Raw genomic sequence first — 23199 nt, 5'->3', positions numbered from 1 at the left:
AGGGGGTGACGGTGTAGAACTGAAGATGATGCTTGCTTCATCTTTCATATGGTTTGATCAATCAAACAAAAGTGACCACAACATCTAACGTCCTCTCTAGACGGAATCATCAATGTCCTATTAGAACCAAGGTTCTAAAACTTGGGATCGGACAAGGCCAATGCCGATCCAAACTGATCAAGAGTTTTTTAATAAAAAATTGATTTTTATTTTATCATTGGCCTCATCCTTGTATAGGGATTGGATCAGGACACCAGAGGCCATTACCAATCTGATCCAAGTTTAGAACCATGACTCGAACGTCGGTCTCTGATCATGAATTGTTTGATTCAAAATCAAATATCATTCGTGCGTGCACACGACAATTTAGCCAACTAGTCTCACTGGAAACAATCACAAGATTTTCCAGTTGATTGCTAGGGGACCAAAAGAAGCACTTGAACCATGATGGTGTTAAACCAATGAACATTGCTTGTCTGTTCCTCATTCAGTAGGTTTAATCACAAGACCATACTACCTAAACCTGTACAAAATCATCCTCTATAAAGCTATGCTATGCCTCATTATGTTTTCCACAAGCAGTAAGCTATCGTGTAGAACTGTTAAGGATGAATAAAATTACCTTAACCCTGCTATATTCAGGCATGTTACGGTTTCCTCAAGCCCTCAAAGGACATTGATCACATAATTATAACGAACACATCTGTTAAATAACACCAATACAAGCCATGCTGAATGAAGCTGAGCATAAGTCACGCTAATGCTAGCACTTATAACCAGGGCAAATTCCTCGATACACAACCATCAAGACACAGACAATTCACTCAACAGAGCACAAAGAAAACCTTGTCCATTAGAAGGTGATGCCTATCTATTGCAATCTTCCTCTGATGTTATTGTAAGCTCTGCAACTCAATCTTGAATCTAATGCCAAAAATGCCCAACTTGGATTTTTTGGATCAACTTGGATGGGAAATTAACAGAACCACTAGTCAACATTGGGCAACCCTTACTGTCACCAGAATGAACAAATCACCTTTGACTACCGCTGGTAGCTTGGTATGCTGTCCCAAAATTCAGAAAATGCAGCCTTGTATACACTTTCAAAAATGGGAAAAGGATCAGCCGATTCTAGGGATTTAGAAATCGATTTCACCCCTGATTTTTCCAGTTTAAAATTATCACTTATTTAAGAAAACCCTTACTACCTCTTCTCCAACCTCAAGTTCTTTGACATTTTGGTCTCATGTCTGACTAATATGCACCATCATGTTGATATCTTGGAATTATTATGGAAAAAAAAGGGTGCTCAAAGTCCAGGTAGGATCAAGGATTATTGTAATTTAGGAAATTAGCAGTCACTGTAAAATCTGAAAATATATCATGCAACTAGATTCAAATAGCCAAGAGTCAGTCTAATCAATGACAGTTTATTCCCAAATATCATATGAAAATGCTGTAAGTTTTAGGCAACGACTGGGATGTAATTAGTTAAAGATAACATCCCTCGGTATAAGATTCCGACTGATCAATAAGAAAAAAGAAACAAAGCTATACAGCTTTAGATCAATCCGACTTTGGAAATGACCACAATTCCATCCAGAGAATTAGTGAACAACACACCCTATAAGGTCCTGTTCATTTCATGTATTTGCACTTGGGGAACAATTTTTTCCTTGCCTTGCTTAAACATTGTTTATAGCATCGTATGGATCTGTTTGTGAAACCCACTTTTGATTCCAAAATATAGTAATAGTTGGACGCAAAGAAATGAAACCTAATTAGACTTAGTATTTGCTGATATCATACTTGTACCATGTAACTGAAGAACAAAACCCAAAAACTCAAAATTCAATTACAAAATGTTATTCTATAGACCCAACTTTGAAAGGTCAAAGGAGAGATTTTTATGGAGGGAGGGAATGATGGATAGAGAGAGAAGTAAGTGAAACGACAGATTGGGAAAAGTACCGTGCAGTTTGACTTGGAGGGGGGGGGGTTGTGAAGGTACTGTAGTCACAAAAGCTTGACAATAACCAATAAAAAATCCTCCAGGAAACAACCAATCTTTCATCAAATAAACCAAAAAACTATAAATTAGGAAAAATATACTATAAACTCTGAACTATTCCTTCTACCACCTTATCTAGGGACAAAAACTAAGTTCTGATTCCTAATTAAAAAATGAGTCATAACGACCATTGCAATTTAGTAAAAATTATGTTTTTACTGCTTTCTCTCTTGGTTCTCTTCCAGTCATATACTTGGGTTTGCTCCTCATCACAGCTAGATTGACAGCCCACCAGAGTTACTCAGCTTCCTTCTTCGACTAGCATTTACAGCTCCTTCACAGCTTGGAATTTGGTTAGATCAAGAGGTTCCCTAGTTCCTTCGTGTAAGATTGTTTGGTTCAAAGGCCACATTCTTTGTCATAGCTTCACTGTATGGTGCACTCTTTCCAATTGCCTCCTCACACAGTGCTTCCTCATCTAAAAGCACATCTAGGTCTCCCCCTCCTGCCGCATATGTTGGAAAAAGGATCCTCCCCCTTCAATGAGAATGGATCTGGGTAGATATGAATTTTGCAAGTAACTTCATTTGTGATGTCGTTGGCAAACTCACCTTCTATGCCTCCATCAACCATATATGAATGGAACATAATCTTCGAAAATGGACTTCCAACTCCCAATCCTTTGAAAATATTTAGAATGCCATCTTCTTTGATTTTTTTTTTTTGAATGAAAATCTTCTTTGATGCTAATTCTAAGCTCACGCTACTCCCTCACACTTCTATAAGGGATTCCCCACGGAACATGCTCACTGTTGTGTCCTGGGGTCTGCCCCTCTCCTCCCCCTTTTACAACCCTCTATCCCTCCTGATTTGGCTATTGTGTTTTCCTTCCAACTAGTTCTGCCTCCTCCCTTTAGGGCCCCTTTGTATATCCTCTCCTTTCATCTTGGTAATGAATTTATTATTCAACCAAAAAAAAAAGAAGTTGCTGTTTACATCCCCTATTGAATGAGCTTGCCAGAATTTATTTGATCAGTGCTTTGGGAAGAATATCATCTACCTTAGGTGCTGTTTATATGTTATATTGCTGAGGTTAAGAAGTACAGCAGGAATCTGTCAAAACAACCCGGTGGCAGCCCCTTTTTTTTTTTTTTTGACAGAATTGATCTCCCCTATAAAAAGGAATCCATCCATCAGATTCCACCTATATTCTGAGGTATTAAAGGGAGACCCAAGAGCATCCTTCGACCTTGAAATATCGACCAACAGATCATCTGATCTGCGGCTACATAAAATCTCCTCAAATCTGGGTTTGGATTTCAGATTGTATTTTGTTTTATTCCTGATCTCAATCCATCCATTGGACTGCTACATTTGACCAGAATTTGAGCCTCATCCATATAGGTTGACCTTTGTTATACATCACCTAAATTCTGGTTTTAGGGTTTCTTGAGACCTTGGGGTGAGTTTTCTGAACCCTAGTGTTCAGCCTACCTATCCCCCACAAAAAACACAACTGTTTGAAGCTTGAGTAAGTTTCTTGTTACTTACACTTGAATCCAACTTGCAAAAGAGGAGTAAAATCTAAAACAAATTTTGAGCCACCAACCTTATCTATATAAACAATAACAAATTCAGCCTTATTCCAACTTAATGGGGTTCGGCTCCATGGATTAAAAAAAAAAGTACACAACACCCAAAAATCAGAAAATCTCAGCTAAAATGGGGTCTGCTACATGGATCATTGCCCTCCAAACGGCTCCATCTGTGGTCATACTTGGGACAAAACCTAAACTATGCAAGTCATTACCAACCTTATCTATATACTCATCATATACCATGGAAATGCAAGAAACTGGACCATGCAGCACAAAAGATTATTAGGCAGTTCCTTTGATGAATCATGTTATTTGCAGTTTCTGAAATGAACATGCCATTCCCTAGGGCAAATTATCTTGGATAGTGTTATCCCACTAGCTCTGCTACCAAAACAAGGTACAAACCTATACCAAAGTAAATCCTCATTCCATGAAAAACAATGGAATAACAAAGTCCACGAGCAATTGAAGTAAAATTTCTTCTGGCAAAAATACAAGCTTTAGTACTGAAGAGGTTACATAATATCTGGAAACTATCATACAACTGTTCACTCACTATGTTTGATTGGGGAATTATTTGCCCCCATCTGATGTACTATTAATTAAAGTTATACCGCTGAATTATCACTCAGATGATTAACGCCATGAATTTCAATGGTCAAGTTAGACAATACCGGAGCGGCGGAGCCTAATTATCACTTTATGTAGATGCATCTAACATTTTGCTTTACATACAATATTACAATCCAACATAATTTATAGGAGTTAAGTGACACCAAAGTTGACAACTGGGAGAGGAGATAATCCCAGCCTCACCCATCCAAACTAACAGCATGTATGCTGCATAAAGTGAAATGGAAAACAACTAAATCCACTTCAGGTCCAACAAATAATTGGGACAACCTTCACATGTACCCTATGCCTTCCTCCGCACGCCCCACCCTAACAATCTAAGACCGTTTTACTGCTACTTTTACGCCTCCTCGACCAACATCATTACCTCCAGAGTCTCAAATCCTTCACTGCAGTCACCACTATGAGATAATCTATAACAGGTGGGTTTCATTGCAGCCAACCACCTCCCATCTGTCTTGTAATAATGATTCTTACCAAAAGTAGTCATTAGGTGCAAGAATTTTCTGCGCATGGAGGCACAGTTACTTCCCCAGAACAAAAGTGAAAAGGACCACATTCTGGTTATCTTATCAGCCACAGCCACAGCAACAGCCTGTGTTTAGGCAATAAGTCAAAAATGCTAAACCTTCCTGTTCTTTCTTTTCCAGGTCTTGGTTAAATAACTTCTGTCCATCCTAATCCCTAGTTCTAAACTTTTAAGGCCTCAATAGCTGTTGTTGGTAATTTAAAAAACAAAAATGGTAAATGTTGATCACAAGGCAACACCTTTAAAGAGAGAATCTCTTTTTTTTTTTCAACTTGGTTCTTTGATGCTGTGACTAAATAGAAGCCTATTAGTCGTAAAATCCTTGTTGGCCTACCAACAAAGCTGGCAATTGTCACAATCAATTCATAACAGCAACCTGGCCTGATGCATGGCTAAGTCAAAACACACCAGCAGTAGGCCCAAACAGCAAGTATAATTACCATGACACAGTATTTTACCTTTATATAACTAATCCAATAAATCAAATTTGCAACTTCAAATCTGCAATCAGATGTACTAGCAGGTTAGAAGGGTTAGCAAAGTCCAATGAACTCAATATTCTAGGGTTTGATGAAATAACGTATGAAAGCTGGAAACCTCAAAACTCAATGAAAATTTGAACCGTCTAGGCACTTTTCCCAAAGCCTGCCATCAACCAATTTCAAAGTCCTGCATATGCTTCTTAATACCCTAACTGATTCAGACTTCTTTATCTCCCCGGATAAAAAACTCCAAGGTTGATAGAAAAAAACAGAACAAGATTCAATAAGGTTAGTCTTACAAACTAATAGCATTTAAATTTAAGAACAAGAGAGAATCGTATCAACATGTTCTGCACACATAGAGAACTAGGTTTTCAAAGACCAATTCAGAATGGTAGAATCATCAAACCCATATCATTGTTGGACAGCATCAACCCAATCAATCACTCCTGGATCAGCCAACATGTAGTATTATAAAGCTTTCACTCACTGGATTAGTCAATCCTTTGCAATATGAATATGCTAGCAATCATGACCAATCAGACCACCGATAGTTGTCCTTAAATCCTTGGTAGAGAACTATAAAAACTTCAACCACGAGTTGTAATAGCAGCACCAATGCATCATCCACAACAAACATATAAAAATAAGAGCTCCCAAATAACCTTTTATAGAGTTCTCTAACCACAAGTCCTATTAACAAACAACAAGGCCCCCTTAAATTTTCTTAATTGGCTCCCACTAGAGTTAGGGACTACAAACAACAACAAACGACAACATCCAAAACCTTATCCCAACTTAATGGGTCGGTTACATGGAGATTCCAAGCAAAGACAACCACAAGGATCCATGCATAAAGATTGACAGGTTATGGATAATTATATAAGCGTCAGTTGTCAACCTGACGTAAGTCAGGGACTACCATAGCTCCCAAATGATTAGACTCCTAACCTTAAATACGAGTTCCTCTTTATATGATAAAGAGTGGTAAGAAGAAGAATATGATCCAGTGGAGAACAGGACTTTGGATGAAGCAAAAGAACCAGAGAACATGAGGGGGTGCTTCCTTTTCTTTTTTGGGTTGATAAAACCCAAAGGAGAAAAAGGAGCTACAACCAGACCAAGCAAACAATAACCAATAAAATAATGCAAGTTTACCAAGCCCAACTGAAGAACAACAGGAGTTACGCAGGCCCATCAAAGCAGAAAACAAAACCATAAACGAAGACAGTCACAGTGGAAAGGAACTAGGTAAGGGGAGGGAGAGGGAAAAGAAATGAACTGAATGGGCATATCCCAAGAAGAAGCAATGAGTCTATTCCTTTCAGACTCCAGACAAGGGAAAGGATAGTGAAAGCCTTTTGGTAGACTTCAAAGCTGATAGAATTCCAAATCTGGTTAAAGCTTTGCTCATTTTGGCATTCGCAGTTCTAACTTTCTAGCTTCCAGTATATTATTGAATTGATACCCTGCATAAGTGTAGTCACCTTATCGCTCACATTGTAAACATTGACAATAAAGAACAAGAAAGAAGCAACTCAAATACGCTATATCACAGCTAAACAGGGTTGGGGACAAGAATCTTGTTTCCCATTCAACACTATTTAGTTCTATTTGTTGTTAAATAAGGCTAATTATGCTGCCATAGGAACCATGTAGCCAACCCCATTTAGTTGGGATAAGGTTATGGTTGTTGTTATTGTCATTGCTGTTAAACAAAGAAGAGAAGCACACCACAATAATAGACTTGACTACTGATGCGACATGACATGAATTATTAACTCTACTACCCTCTCTACTATCCTACATTTTTTTTAGAAGCTTCCCATCAATAATTTGACAAGACAAGAGTAAATTTCGGATGATATTAACCACTGACAAAAGCATAGAATTGAGATCGTGACTCCACATATTTATCCGCAAATCATGGCAGTTGAGTCAGCTGCATCCTCTGTCCCGTAGGATTAGGCTCACAAAGAACAGATTTCAATAAAAATCAAATTCAAATTCAAGTTCAAGAGAGCCCCCCAAAAAATACAATCACGTCCATATAATTGTAAGATGCGAGTCACTTTATTCTGAATCAAGTGAATCAAACTATATTCATCTTGCCCTCGATCATGGTGAGAAATAAAGGAAAACACTTCCAAGTTGAAACATGGGACGATTAAAAAAAAGTCTACCAACAGGATTATAAGGACAGAGAAAGAAATAAGAGTAAAAATTCCAATCCTCAATCAAGAAAACCTGTTTTCCGCCACACAGCATTTCGAACCTGACGAAGATCTCTCCCCTTCAAAGTTCTCCCGACGCCTTCAAGAACCGAAAAGGTCGTCATCGACGATCTTGCAGAACCCCTGGCAACAATCTCATGAGGCGGTAGCATTTCATCCTCTCCCTTGTCATCATCCTCATCCAAAACAGCTCGATTCCTTCCGCTGGCTGCCCACTTCGGCATCACAGGAACGTTCACCGGAGCCGACTGATGGAACTTCCCGGCAGGTACTGACATCGAACGCTCTCTCTCCATAATGCTTTGAGGAGGTTTTGGAATCGTTGGAATCATCCGCGAAGACGATGAAGTTGACGACGACGACGAAGAAGGAGAAGGAGAAACTGAAGCTTTTCGGTACAAAAATTGACGGTCCCCAAACGTCCGTTTATTGTCGACCTCCGGCAATGCCGCCAGGATGCCGAAGTTGTCTGGTTTCCGGAAACCCATCGAGTTGTTCCGGCGAGCCGTAATGATGGACGGATGATCAAACTGATGCTTCCGCTTCGGTTCAGAGAAGTCGCCGGTCCAGAACACATCGTCTTCGTCGAGCTCATCACCAGCGCCGGCGACATCACCGCTTCCATTTTCCGATATAGGCTGAGAGAATAATTCAAGAAAACGCTCCGACGATGGAGACTTATCGTGACGAAAAGCGGAAACGCCGTTAGGTTCCATGGCTTAACACGTCACTGAAAGAGGAGACTCACACGATATTTCGTTTTCGTCTCCATAACGAATCGATCGATCGATAGAGAGAGAAAGAGAACCAGAGACTGAAACGAATAGAGAGAGAATGGGTGTGGAGATCCGCGGGAGAGAGCTTTCAGAGCCGGAGAGACTAGAGTGACACTCGTCGACAGGTGCTTTTACTGCTTGGGTTGCCGCTTTAATTCTCTCCTTTAAAAACAAAACAAAAATAGGATAGAGTAGCTAGCCCGGTGGAGGTTTGGGGGAGTGTGGTCCGACGTGGCGAGATAATCGCAGATACAAGAGATTGTAGGACCCACCAGTAAAAGGATGTATGTACATCAACCCACATCAACGTCTGCTACCGTCACAGAAGGCGACCACTTTGAGATTTTGGGGTCCACTTGAGGAGTTTCAGGAGTCCACGACTCTACGGATCCACTTGGTATCTTCTCTCCACCTACTCACCTCCCCCACACCGTCCCCACTTCCCACACGCCAACACCCTCGCTATCAGCTTAATAAATGGATGGCGATATAAGTAGAATAGACTCCAGGCCCACATCCAAATGCTGTGGACCTCGATTGGATGCCACTGTTTCAGAATCCTAATAATTGGGGGTCAATTTGATAGAGTACTTTAATGATGTATCTCAGTATTGTTCGCCTTTGATTATTTTGTTTTTTGTTTTTTGTTTTTTGTTTTTTGTTTTTTGTTTTTTGTTTTTTTTTTTGTTTTTTTATTTTTTTTCATTAAGGGTTGAGGTAAAGGAAAAGTTTATTGAAGATTATAAAAAGTCATGGCCGGTCATGGTTAGGCAGTAGCATAATTCTTCAAGACAAGGAATGGATTACGACCAATTTATCTTACATCAAATAAAAAAAGCCTTTACATACTCCATTGACTTGCCATAATGAAATTGTAACAAAAATAGACACCAAAAGCAAAATGTTATGAATGATCGATAGGAAACATCAACTTGGGAAGCTTCGATAAATTATTAATGAGATAAATGAGTTTCTTGTTGTTGGATTCCACTTGAATTATCCATGTATTTTGGATATGGATTGGATAAAGGAACAGCAGATAACAAGGGCTTCCCCAAAGAGTGATGAGCTAAAAACATACAGGCTCAAAGACACTGAAATGGCATGTAAAGGTTTCAAGGGAAGCGTTGCAACACTAGCATCACAGATCAATTGGGATTTAATGATGTTGTGGAGCTTTGCTCGATGCTAATTCTCATGCACATGCTCATTACATGAAGCTCTTGATCTTTGGGAGAGTTTGATAATTCAAAATATGCCTAGATGAGGTATCCACATCCCAACATATGAGCGGACACCCCCAATCATTGAATGCCTCAATGGGCACCCCGTGGCTGAAGAGGAATCAGACATGAAAAGGTTGGGCATGCCACCATTTTTGGTAAACTAACATCATGCATGCATCAATCACCATAGGACTAAACACATAAGGAAATGATGATATTTTTCAAATGGGGAGGAGAGACGAATGACACATGCTTGCCCTTGTTCATTTTAGGTTGAAGTTTTTTTTTTTTTTTTGATAAGTTTGTAGCCTCTAAGGATAATTGGATCATTCTATCCTAATCCAATAATATTAATGATTGGCTTTTCCCATTAGATTTTTTTCTTTTCCCAATTCTATCATAATTCAAACTTAAATCAAGGTGTTCAAATATGTTTGATAAATAATCGAATTTCGAATTATTCATATTTGTAATCGGATTCAGACCTGCATCGGATTCAGACCTGCATCGCATTATGAATCCGACCCGTTAACCGCACCAGAGACTAGAGCCATAGACCACAATCAATCTATTCACCTCTAGGCCCAACCCTAAACAAAACAGAGATCGATCCAGAGTCCAGACTCCAGAGTCCAGACTTTTCTTGTCTGGGCAATTAGATGCAAAGGAAGCGCACTACGCTAGAAGGCGCATTTTAGTCTGGACTGCATACTTAACAGTGAAGGCTGTGAAGCCTGACTGCCGGAAACAAGTTTTCCTTCTTTTCCTCATAGTACGACTGAGGTAATTTCTCCGCGTCGGGTTCTGCCGGAGCTCACTTCAGATTCTTCTTCCTCGAAATACTTTGAGATGGCCATGATTACTACGGTAATTAAAATTAAGCAACTGTCACGATCTTCTGTCTCTCTTCTGATTTCGTCGTTTAATTGTGATAGTATGATCGAACTGATGGCCTGAGGCTAATTTTTTGTTTCCTCCTTTCTTTGATTGATGGTTCTTTGATAATTTCCAGCAGAGAAGCGTCTCAGGGTCCTCCCAGAACCCCAAATCCCCATCTGCACCTTTTTTATTCGTTTCCGTTACAGATCCTGTGAAATTGGGAAATGGCGTACAAGCTTACATCTCCTACCGAGTCATCACCAAGGTAATTTTATCTGATATCAATCACTCCCCATGCAAAGTTATCTAAAATTTATTGTTTTCCTCTAAAAATTCGGATTAGGGTTAGGGTTTGATTTGTTTATAGGAATTATGTTTCTGCAGTTTGACTTGTTGAGTTCACTTTTATGGTAAGCATTGTTGGTATTTTCCATTAAGTCGTAAGATCTGTGAGGTTTTCCGCAATAAATAATAAAGAAAGAAAAAGAAAAAAAGAAAAGAAAACTGAGAATTCAATTTCTTACGACCTGACTAAACTAAGAATGTGAACGAGATTTTGCAGAGGATTATTTTTTCATGGATCAGTTAACTCAACTAGAACTTGTTAATTTACGCTTGCTTATGTGTTCGAGACAACACCAATAACACCTCCACTTGATTGATTCAAGAGCTGGAAAAGTTAATAGTTACTTGAAGCTGTCATCTGGTTGTTGAGAAATTCTTGTGGAAAAATAGTAGAAGGCTAATTTTAGACGGAAACTGTCGAATAATTATGGAATTAAAATTGCCTAATGTCTTAAACTAGCAATGAAATATCATCACAACTTAGTATTACTCAATGAATTGGCCATATCTTTTTCAGATGCAGCTCCAATTTATGAGGTCTCTTCTTGTTGGAAAGTTAACTGAATAGGCTATCCAGTTGTATTTAAATCATACGGAGAAGATTTGACTTCCCAAATGAGCCTCATAAATATGTGACAGAAATAATGAAACAATTTCTCAACATCTGTCTAAGCTTGAGATGCTCCTGCATCAATCCCTCTGGTGGGGAAGAAACACTCAGCAATGAGTTTGAAGTAACATACCTCCCAAAGCCACCGTGCTTTGATATTTGATGAAGAGAACTCCTGAAACTCATGGATAATTAGGATAGGCAGCAGTAATCTTTAATCCCATCCTCACCAAGTTCTCTTTGGAAGATGAATCAATTATGACTTTCAGTGTGTGTTGTGCCTCCATTGTAGTCACTATTTCATCAATTATGTCTCCTTAAAACTTTCCTTTCCATGAGAAATCATTTTTTTTTGGGCGGAAGAGAAAAAAAGAAGACTGTTATTTTTGTTCATTTTCTTTTTGCACATTCTTCAATAGCAGTTATCTACATATTTTCTAGATATTGATCCATATGTTGGAAACTGCTTTATTTTTTTGTAAAGCGTTCATATAGACTAGTTCAATTATTGTTTGAACCTTTCAAAGATTTGTGTGGTTCAGCAGTCGTTGAAGAAACAGAATTCGATCTTCAGCTCTGTTATCAATTGATGTAGGACATCAAGGAAATTCACAAGTAGTGAATAAATAATATAACAGAAGAAAATAAGAAGGGAGTCCAAATTACAACTAGCTCTATAACTTAAGGGAACCCACCAAAAGAGCAGCAGAATGAAGAAACAACTCAAGTTCACCTAAATTTAGCTAATGGCGATCTGTCTATATGGCTTGGCCAGTCCATGCCTTTTATAGGCTACAATGCTTTGAAAAATAGAAATTACCTGATTTGGTAATTGCTAGACACATTGATGCGACCTCAGGTTCCAAAATCCAAATTTTGAGTCTCTATAGGCCCACTAAAGCACTCAAATATAAGGAACCAATGGTGAATTCCGTGATTATGGTGAACAGATGAGGTCCCTCTTGGGAGAAATAACAGATCCAGGATTCAACTAGAAACAATAGTTTACATAAGGGGTATTTTTTGATGCAATATCACATTTGTGGACCAGGCTGAACTCATTTGGGAGTCCTAACTGCGAACTGGGTCCAAGTTTGGGTTTTGGGTCCGAGAGGATATTTTTGTAGGGCGTTGGGTTGATATTGTAATCTTTTATTGTTTTATGTTATTTCTGTTTTATTTTGATAGGAAGTTAGGTACATTAGTAGCAACTAGGAGATAGGATTTGATTTTACTTCTATTTCAGTTTTAGAGTTTGGTTAGGAAACTTTATTTATTTTTTCTTTAAAAGTTGAGGTTATTACTCACGTGGAATAGGATGGTAATCATAAGGTTCTAATGAAGTTTTCCCAAATCTCAAGTACTAACAGCACGGAAGAAAGGAAGGAATATCAATACTAACAGGAAAAATAAGCAATGAAGAAGAGAATCGTAATGGATGAGGGAAACAGGGGGGTTTTACTTGAGGGAGGGAAGAGGAAGTTGCAGACCAGCAGTGACTGGTCTTGGGTACCGCTGGGAGCATATCAGTGGGAGGAGGAGGAAGAGAAGGGATAGAGAGAGAGAGAGAGTACACAACACACACGGTGAGTTCTAACCTCGACTTTTCAGTATTCCATAATCAAATTTGTTCATTACATTGAGTTGCTTACATATATAAAATAAATAAAATTTCCTAACCAAACTCTAAAACTGAAATAGAAGTAAAATCAAATCCTATCTCCTAGTTGCTACTAACGTATCTAATTTCCTACCAAGATTAAACAGAACAGAGTAAAAGATTACAATATCAACCCAATTTAAAACCCAAATTTGGACTCAGTTCTCAGTCGGGGCTCCCAAATGAGTTCAGCCCAGTCCACAAAAGTGATACTATTACAGTTCTTATATGAGAAGAGGATAAAGCAGAACAAATCATAAAATGGAAGTGTATCAATGTGATTACAGCACATGGGGGCTTAATTGTAAATATAAAGTTATACCTTTACCCTTCTTATTCCTTGCATTAAACAAAATCAGCAAGGGCCGGCTTGATTCAAGGTGAGAAATCTCACTGGTAAGGCCTCAGATGGGCCTGAAAATTTCAATGGGAGTTGATAACCCAACCACCTGTTGAGTACCACTGAGAAACACTCCAAGCCAAGCTGAAAATGTCAAGGGAAAGTTCTGCAACTCGGATCTGGCGTAAAACAGGATTCCAATTTGGGATCACGTCTACAGCTCTCAAGCACAGCAAGTTTTAGGTCCCAAATTGGAGAGGATGGGTTTCCCTAGGATATGGATTCCAGTCCCCAGGTTTGAAGGCGAATGGGCTATGGATGAGGAAGAGAGATTTGGCTCGAATGCATTCATACCGAGCTCATCCAGTCCTTAGACAATGATGCTGATACACTTACGAAGTATATGACTAGCTATATTTGTTGGCTGTCTCAGTGTTGCAAATACGCACTGTGGTGGACAAGAGTGTACACCAATTTCACGATTCCTGTCAGTGTAATATGTCGCCCTAGTGAAGAAGAAAACGAGGAGGAGAGAAGAGAAAAGAAGAAAAGAATGGGAAGAACAAAGACCGAAGCAAAGAGGAACAGACAAAAAACTTACCATGAAGGACTTAACTGAATCGAGCAATTGAAGAAATAGGGAGGAGAGAGAAGAAGGTGTTCAGCGGCTTCATCCAACAGTAACCCATGAACTCAGCAATTATTCATTAATTCTATTCTGTCCAATGATGGTATTACGTGGCTATTTAAAGACTTAGAAGAAAAACTAAACCTAATCGAACTCAACAACTGAAATAGAGGGAGAATAATGCTATGGTTGGTCTTTGTATTCCTCTGCTATTTCAAAATCCATGCCACCCCTTCTACCTTTAGAAGGGAACTCGACTCTTGGTAATTTTTTTACTTTTTCCTGGATACCCTTTAGTTGGAGTTTCAGTCTTTTTCTTTTTCAGTAAATAATTTTTTTTTTTTTTTTTTGAAAGAGATGATTTTTTACTATTTACCAGCAGCACTGCTGTGGTTGGTGTTATTTTCCGGTTCAAGAAGTTGTTGTTGTACTGTTTGCTAGATGCACATAATTATTTCTGTGATGTACATGTTTACGTATGTTAATTTGACTTGTGGTCCAATAATATGTACTGTGTTATATTTAGATTGTTAATCTGTTTAACAGTATTACTGGCAATATATGCTCTGGTTTTTTGTTTGCAGATACATTATGCGTATGCATAAATAAAGGCATATATACATACAAATATGCATATCCATAAAATGCGCCCTGTAGGTACCGTTGACTTTTAGATGAATTTACATTTTGGGCTCTTGTAAACTTGTCACCTACTTCCATAAAATGCGCCCTGTGGGTACCATCAACTTTTAGATGAATTTACATTTTGGGCTCTTGTAATCTTGCCATTGCCTACAATTTTGTGATGCAATCTTATCTTACCAACTCGGTTCTTGGTTCTAAATCTGAAATTTACTGGATTTTTATTCAATAATGGTGTTTCGGATTAGATGATGCAGTTGTCCACTTTTCTTTTCCTTAAGGTCTTCTAACTTTTGCCTTTGATTAAAGAGAGGAGGTTATCATGTACGTTAGTTTTATTGTTTTGATATTTTATGGCATATTTCGGCAGACAAATTTACCTGAATATCAAGGCCCAGAGAAAATTGTGATTCGGCGTTATAGTGATTTTGTATGGTTGCGTGATCGGCTGTTTGAGAGGTACAAGGGCATATTTATTCCTCCTATTCCAGAGAAAAGTGCTGTAGGTAACTTGCCAAAAATCTCTTCTTTATTAAGACCCCCTCTAACTTTGTTATCTCTGCTAAATAATTGTGATCTCCTCTTTCTACTATGCGTACTAAGTCTTCTGTGGCAGTCTTCACACACTCTCTTTCCCATGCCATGAACATTTGTTCTATGTTTTTTCCTAGCTAATAGTTATTCAATTTCTTAAATTCTTCATTGGGATGAAAACTTGAGAGATCTTAAGAAAATGAATTTAAAAAATAACTGAATTCATGATTTAGAGATCAATTTTAAAACAAGGGATTTGGAGAAATCTAAGTTGAATTAGGAAACTATAATTCAATCATTGATGGGAAAGATAGGATTTTTATAACAATTTCTGAAATTAGGATTTAATAGGGACGAACAGAATTGAAATTGAAATTAAAATAGAAAGATAAATCTATAGAAAGGATATGATCAGGAATCATCACCTGATCTGCATGGCTGGAATCATCACCAGTATCCCAGCATTGGAATCACCACAGCAGGGAGCATATTGAATTACCATAGAATCAAAGGCAAAAGACAATCTTTCATTACTCAAATTCGTGTATAAGGCTGTAGCCCCGTATAATTATATATAGAATACTCAAAAACAGATTCAAACTCAAAATTTAGAAAAGGTCTAAACCACTCCTGAATTGAAAAGGTAACTTAAACTAACTAGGAAACTGACATAATAAAGAAAAGAGACTGAAATAAGGCTGGACTCTTGGAGACCAGCTTAGAATTAGCCCAATTTTTCTGATTTGTCTGCATCAAATTTTTTATTGGAAACAAGTCTACGGAAGAATTTCTGTTCACTTTGTAGGAATATTTATGGCTGTAGCCTTTTAATTAAGTAGTCCTTTGAGTTTCTGGCATGGTTATCAAACAAATTAAATGTGTGAGGCCGGGTATCGCTGAACCAGATTGTAATGTAAGATTGGGTCACAAGTGATCCTAATCCCAGGCAGGATCTGAAATTCTGGCTGAATAGAGAAGATGTCCTCCACTAGGCTTGGTTCTAGTTCTCAAACACTCTCGCACAACAAACAAATAAAAGAAAAATAAGAAAAGAAAGAGAATTTGATGGAGTACTGAGAAGGGGGGAGAAGAACTAGTGAATGGGCATCTCACCCCTCAGGTTTAGGCATCTCACCCAACTGCATCCCACAGCACAACAGCATAAGTCTTTTTTTTTTTTTTCATTAATAAATTTGTGTTCAGTGTTGTAGCCCCTTACAAACTAATATAGAAGACTCAAAATTGTCTCAAACACTAAAAAGGAAAGGCTTAACCCAATCCTTAACTAACTGGGAAACCTAAACTGACTAGGAAATTGAAATAACAAAGGCAATAGACTCAAAACATGACTCTAACTAAACTAATGAATTAAATCCCGTTTTCCTACTTTCTACCCATATTTTAGGCTCAGTAAAGTGGCCCATTACAAAGAAAACCCATGGGATCAAAGGCCTAACACATACATAATCCAACCTAAGGCTTATTTGCAATAAAATAAGCCCATTAAGTGACTTATCTACATCAGACTGTTTGTTAAACCATTATAAGCATTATATTAGTCAAAATAACAAAATGATCTGGAAACTAAATAAAACAAATCTGTAAATCTTGCATTACATTTTTGGTCCTTTTTGCTGGATATCATGTCAGTATACATGACTGCTCTTCATGGTTTTGTTGGCATGCTGCTAAGTTTGCATCTAATTGGTGCCACATGTACATGTAGACTTCCTTGGCTTGGCTTGTGGGTATAGCCTTTATGTCTATTCACTCTGGCTTTATCTGCCAATGACTGTTCCGCATAAATGTTTGTTGTCAAGGAGATACAGTAACTTTTTAGGGGGATTGGATTTGTTTTCTTGTGTTCTTAATTTTGTTCTGTTCTCTGTTCAGAGAAGTTTCGCTTCAGTGCTGAATTCATTGAGATGAGGCGTCAGGCACTCGATATTTTTGTAAACCGGATTGCCTCGCATCCTCAACTCCAAAAAAGTGAAGAATTGAGGACCTTTTTGCAAGTAGAAGAGGAGGTAATAAGTCCAAAGCTGAAAATCTCATGTTGCACAATTTTAGCCTGATTTGGTATGATTTCAATTTAATTTCATAGGGTGATTTCTATTTTGGAAAATTTTTGGTATTATTTTTGCACTTTATTTCAATGAAATAGAAAAATCATTTGGAATAGAAATTCTAAAATGGCTAATGAGCTGTTTTAATTTTGAAATTGAAATTAATTTCACTCTTGCTCTTTAATGAGCACATGGTTAATTTGATGGTCAAAGCAGTAATTTCATTTTAAAAATAAAACACCCCCTTCTCTTGATAGTCTCACCACTACCTCTGTGCCACCACCCCCACCATAACCACCAACACTTCCTGGCCCCACTCCAGCCCCCCTGCCCACCCTCCACCCTCCACCCTCCACCCTCCACCGAAGAAATGTAGAGAATCTATTCTCGGAAATTGAAATACCAAATGGATTTCTTATTCTTGAAATATTTCATATTGATGCGACCAAATCAATTTCAATTTCTTGACCAAATATCAAATTGTTGACTATTTCATCAAATCAATTCGAAATTGAAATAGATATCATACCAAATCTGGCCTTGTCCAACTTTAGCTATCTTGGAAAAACACAGAAATTATAAATATTGCAACATTCTGCTAATAGAATTTGTTCCTTTACACCACAATATTATTTTCCCTTCATATATTTAGATGCTTCATTGTTGCAAGTGATATTTATGCTCTATGGAGGGTGCGGTTGATTTCTGTTTAATTGGAGGGGACAAGTTTGATAAGACTTATAACTTGATACTGACATTATATTCCATTTTGTGCAGACAATGGAAGCAGCCAGATCTCAAGAGACTGGTATCTTCAAAAAGAAACCATCTGATTTGATGCAAATTTTCAAGGTAGCTTGTGTACATTTCCCATCCCCTCCCCCCCCCCTCCCCCCTTTTCCCCTTGTGAATATGGTATCTGTGATTTCAGAATAGGAAATCCTGCAGATTCTCTGATCAAGAGATTGGTAGACATAGATATTTACTTTAAAAAAAAGTACCTGATAATCCTGGGAGGCATAGGAACTCTCAAGAAACAGAGAACCTTGAAGGACTTGGACCTGGCACTGAAAAGGAATTCTTAAGTGGTGGAAAGAACCTGAAAGACAGGACACTGTCCTTACATCTTGCATGCCTCAGTAAGTTAGTAACTGGGATGTGGAAATTGATGGATGCTGTTCAGACGAAAGTGATTTTTTGAACTGTAGCTACTGATAGGTGCAATTTAAAATTGTCTTTTGCCCTCCACGGTTATGGTGGAGAACCTTGTCCAGTTCCAACTTCCTGGGTCTAGAGTTCTATTCGATGCGACTTGGCAGTGCCTATTTTTCATTTCTTTCTGTACCCACATATACCCGACACTGACATTCCCACACTACTGGACACTTCAATTATCTTCCTACCTCCTGCCCTTGAAAAAAGAAAAATTTTAAGGAAAAAAGTGAAAAGTAGGTAATGCCTGTAGAAAGAGTAGTGGTGGAATGAAGCGATTGCATATGGAAAGGATGTAACCATTGTACACTTGTACAATTATGCTGATTTTATAGCGATTGTTGTGTTGGACACCAAAGCACACATCTTTTCCTTTTTACATTGGCTCCATTAAATATGGTATGAAAGATCACAATAACACAAAATGATGCCCATGGTTAAAGCAAATCCATTTGTTTCTAGTACTAAAACAAAAGAACAAGATCCATTAGTTTGTGATCCTTTCTTGACAGCCGTCTAATCAAATGAATAAAAACGATAATAATGAAATTTAAAGTTCTTTTAACCATTAGTGGGGCTATCAATGACATGATAAGGTTTCTTAAATCAGAATTTCCTCCAGAATAGGAATTACCATTTTTACCAAGACCAGTTTGAGAATTTGACTTGTGCTTTGTCTCAATCTTTGTCAGGATGTACAAAATAAAGTAAGTGATGTTGTCCTTGGAAAAGAAAAACCAGTAGAAGAATCAAACCCTGAATATGAGAAGCTTAAACATTACATCTTTGAGCTTGAAGATCACTTAGCTGAGGCGCAGAAGCATGCTTTTCGTCTGGTAAAGAGGCACAGAGGTAGTGAGAACTTTGAAATGTGGTTTTAGAAAGTTCTCAATGTTCTTTGATGGTGACGATTATTTTTCTTTCACTCATTAAATTTTTCCTCATATGCAGGAGGAACTAAATACATGAGTTTTATTTGTCTCGTCTGTCTGTTTTCACAGAGTTGGGGCAGTCATTGTCAGACTTTGGGAAAGCGATCAAGCTCTTGGGTGCTTGTGAAGGGCAGTCTCTTGGAAAAGCATTTTCTGAGCTTGGAGCAAAATCAGAAATGCTATCAAGTAAGCTGCAGAAAGAAGTAAGCTTGCTTGCAACATTCAATCCTTGATGTTTGTTGGTGTTATTTACACTTCCTGGTCTTCAGAACTTCTTTACCATCATGTGCCTAATCCCAGTGACAATGATGTAGGCTCACAACCTTCTAATGAATTTTGAAGAACCTTTAAAAGATTATGTTCGTGCAGTGCAATCTATTAAGGTGAGTTTGCATAAATATAGCTATCAAATTTCTCATGCCAACTGTTTGGACCAGTCTGAAGTAGATGATCAACTGGGAATTTTGAGGAGCGGATCTCTGGGATTGGTTGTTGATAATAGTTAATATTTCTGTTTTATGGTCAAAATCTTGCTAGGTGTTTGGTTTCTTTTCTAGGTTTGTCATAGTAAGTTTAACATTGCTGCACCCATTTTACAGGCTACGATTGCTGAGAGAGCAAGTGCTTTCAGGCAACAATGCGAACTGGCTGAAACAATTAAGCTGAAGGAGATAAACCTGTATGATTTGGATAGTTATTCCATGTTTCTTCTCTTGTTCTTGCCATTGGAATGCCATTGTCTGTGGTTGTGCTTCTTGAATTAATCAGGAGCCTTTTGAAACCATTGTCCTCAGTGCCTTCAAATAAATTATATATATATATATATATAATTTATTTGAAGGGATTGTGGCTGCGTACATTATGACCTTCCCCAGACCCCGCAGTAGCGGGAGCCTCGTGCATTGGGTAAGCCCTATTTCTTTATTTAAAGGGATCAGGAGCCTTTTGAAACCATTGTCCTCAGCGCCTTCTATATTCATATATATATATATATATAATAATTTATTTGAAGGGATTGTGGCTACGTACATTATGACCCTCCCCAGACCCCGCAGTAGCGGGAGCCTCGTGCATTGGGTACGCCCTATTTCTTTATTTAAAGGGATCTTCTGAATGACACCTCTGTGGGTGTAGTTGGAACATGCAACCTTATTTGGATTGCTTCTTGTCTTAGTCCTATAAGTTAAGCGGGGCAAAAAAGGGTTTTCAAAATCTTATGAAAGTGACTTGTCATTATGTCATTTTCAAAAATTGTCATCATTTTGCATGTTTTCAAGTAAACATGTGAATTGAAGAGTTTTACCCTCATTGAAAAGGGAAAAAGTGTGCCAAACTAAGAGGGCAAAGAAAAAAGATTTGCAAATTATTTGGCACCTTAAGTGGTGTCTCTTTGTTTAAAAGACCTGCAGTAGAAACTGAAACATATACATATGTTCTGATCAACTACAGGTCTTTTCCATCAGGTGGCTATCTAAACTTTGCTCCTCTGGTTTGGGCTTGGTACTATTTATAGCTGCAAATGATACATTACCCTTTTTTTTAATCTTTTTTTTAATTTTTTTGGGTGGGATGGTTTACAGTGACAGGCTGATGCTAACAAGGTCAGACAGAGTAGGAGAAGCCGAGCTTGAATATAAAGAGGTGGGTACTCTGCTTTTCTTCCTCAACACCCCCCCCCCTGCAGCAAAGAAATTTTAAAATTGCACATACAATCAGCCGAGATTCCAAATCGTTGCTACTTGGCTAATATTGACCTTTTGATGCAGTTGAAGGCAGAGAGTGAGGAAGCAACCCAGAGATTTGAGACAATAGTGCGACTTATGAATGAAGAGATTGTGCGCTTCCAAGAGCAGAAAACGTATGACATGGGATTTACTTTCCACGAATTTGCCAAGGGACAAGCAAAGCTGGCAAACGATATTGCAGCTGCCTGGCGTAGTCTCCTTCCTAAGCTTGAAGCTTGTTCTTCCTCCCATGCATGAAGCTCATAAACTTGCTAGCTCTGAACGACCCCTCTTTCTTTGTAAAAGATTTGACTTCTGAGAGTTTTGTAATTATCCTATAAGAATGCGTGGGATCTTGTCCATTTTGTAACTTATATTGAAGACAAGCTCAATAAACATGCTTGCTAGTTCATCTGGTCCATTGTATACGAATCGAATTTCCAATTCCTTAACCAGCATCAGATCCTTGTTCCAACTTGCTTTTTTTTGTTTTCTGGTTTTGAAGATTGTCACTCATCCATCCATCAATATAATGCATTTACTTTTCCCACGACAAAATCATCAATATAAATTTACCGTACAGGTCTTTACCATTTGAAGGAAAGGCAGTGACACATGATGGCATTCGTTCCACTTGCTCCTCATGAAGAGCACCTATATGTAATGAAAGTTCTGTCCAGCTGATTAAGATTGGTTTAGGTTTGTGATAGATATCGTGGATATTACATCATTGTAGGAGTTGAGGTTAGTGCAATGAGATTGTTTTTCAATCATTCAAAAAGTAATGAGTTGCATTAGACGTACCACATCATTAGTAGGCCTGAAACAAAAAATGGTTTCCGACAAAATTAGATGTAAATCCAAAAAAATTTAAAAATAGGTTCCAACAAAAGATGGGTTTGGACAAAAAGCCATACATCCAAAAAAAGATACTTTGCACAAAGGCAATGACGTGGGACTCTCTCTCATGTAGTTCTGTTTCACTATCTATGGTTATAAGTGCCAATGGGGTTGGTAGCTTAGTGGTGAAAATGCCCTCAATCCATCACCACTCGAGATGATTGGTTTGAGTCTTGGCATGTCCTGCTATCGCTATTGGTCTTGCGGAAGCCTTGTACGGGGGTTTGTCTTGAGGTTATGATCACTACCATGGAACACCCTTTTTTCATTACCAATCACCTGCAGAACTTAGGTATATTGTTATATAATGTATCTACTGCTTTTGTGTCTGAAAATAACATAAATAAATTTTTATTGGGTGATTTACATCAACCTACCCTTTCGTTTGTCTAAATTACATCATCCCCCCTGAAAATCAAAAAACTACATTTAAACCCAAAACAAGTAACACTGTTAAACTAGTGTTAATTTTAAAATGTAAAAAGACAAAATTGCCCTTATTCTTCTTCTTCTTTTTCTTTTGTGAGTCTTCGCACTAGGTCAAGGAAGGGTAAATTGTTGAATGAAAATGACAACAAGAGCCTTTGATGGCCTTGTGATAAAGCAAAATCTATCCAGGTTTGATGTATAATAGCCAACCACTTCAATCTCTCAGAGATGGAGAGACCTTATAGAACTCACCTATAAATCTAAGAATCCAGGAAAGAGAGGCATTTTTGAGCTTTCAGTGTAGAAGATAACAAGGTAATTAAAGAGATGGGTGAAGTTGATCTAGCTTTCATCCAAGACATCGAGCACCGCCCTAAGTTCATCATTGGATTGGAGGCCGGAGGAATCCCACTCATCGATCTCTCCCTCTTAACCTCTCGTCAATCTTTAGAGGGATGTTCCAAAGACCTTCCACAAGCCATCTCGAATTTGGTTAAGAAGATAGGCAGTGCATGTAAGGACTAAGGGTTCTTCCAAGTAATCAACCATGGTGTGCCCTATTTTAAATCCTAGAGAGATGCACCAAGCTCTGCATATTCTGATCACCAACCCAATCTCATGATTTCTTTTGTGGCAGCATCTTTTATCTTCCAAGCTTCCCAAATGAAGTTGATTTACGAATCTCTATAACAAAATGAGGTCTTCCTTGGTTCTGCAACTACCTTCACTTTTTTTTTTTCCTATCTGATTCTTCTTCGGCTCTAGACATATTGAATTAGTCAAAGGATTTGGTACAGAAATCCGATGAT

The 23199-nt window shown here is 38.1% G+C and overlaps 2 protein-coding genes across 3 annotated transcripts; one reads left to right on the top strand and one right to left on the bottom strand.

The window, feature by feature from the left end:
* Nucleotides 1-7237: 7237 nt before the first annotated feature.
* LOC122086106 lies at nt 7238-8423 on the bottom strand. Its single transcript, XM_042654814.1, has one exon. It carries the CDS (start codon nt 8201-8203, stop codon nt 7487-7489), a length of 717 nt encoding a protein of 238 aa, XP_042510748.1. The 5' UTR covers nt 8204-8423; the 3' UTR covers nt 7238-7486.
* Nucleotides 8424-10117: 1694 nt separating this feature from the next.
* Nucleotides 10118-21536, top strand: LOC122087224 (sorting nexin 1). Of its 2 annotated transcripts, none has more exons than XM_042656284.1 (11): nt 10118-10356; nt 10505-10633; nt 14964-15099; nt 17021-17154; nt 17971-18045; nt 19098-19257; nt 19407-19540; nt 19652-19720; nt 19937-20016; nt 20918-20978; nt 21104-21536. In XM_042656284.1, the coding sequence occupies exons 1-11, from the start codon at nt 10339-10341 to the stop codon at nt 21317-21319; spliced, it is 1212 nt and encodes a 403-aa protein (XP_042512218.1). In that variant the 5' UTR covers nt 10118-10338; the 3' UTR covers nt 21320-21536. The 2 variants fall into 2 exon arrangements, with proteins under 2 accessions (XP_042512218.1, XP_042512217.1); XM_042656283.1 differs by having other exon boundaries at nt 10119-10356; nt 10502-10633.
* Nucleotides 21537-23199: the final 1663 nt, after the last annotated feature.

Source organism: Macadamia integrifolia, chromosome 8, assembly GCF_013358625.1.
Source record: "Macadamia integrifolia cultivar HAES 741 chromosome 8, SCU_Mint_v3, whole genome shotgun sequence".
Classification (NCBI taxonomy): domain Eukaryota; kingdom Viridiplantae; phylum Streptophyta; class Magnoliopsida; order Proteales; family Proteaceae; genus Macadamia; species Macadamia integrifolia.
Note: the sequence above shows the minus strand (reverse complement) of the source record. Positions and strands in the feature narration are given on the sequence as shown.

Excerpts from the sequence above, each read along its gene's own strand:
- LOC122086106 (XM_042654814.1), bottom strand. The coding sequence starts at position 8,203 with ATGGAACCTAACGGCGTTTCCGCTTTTCGTCACGATAAGTCTCCATCG.
- LOC122087224 (XM_042656283.1), top strand. Across the intron at positions 10,634-14,963 it reads CCTACCGAGTCATCACCAAG|ACAAATTTACCTGAATATCA; the intron begins GTAATTTTATCT and ends ATATTTCGGCAG. Across the intron at positions 20,979-21,103 it reads CCGAGCTTGAATATAAAGAG|TTGAAGGCAGAGAGTGAGGA; the intron begins GTGGGTACTCTG and ends CTTTTGATGCAG.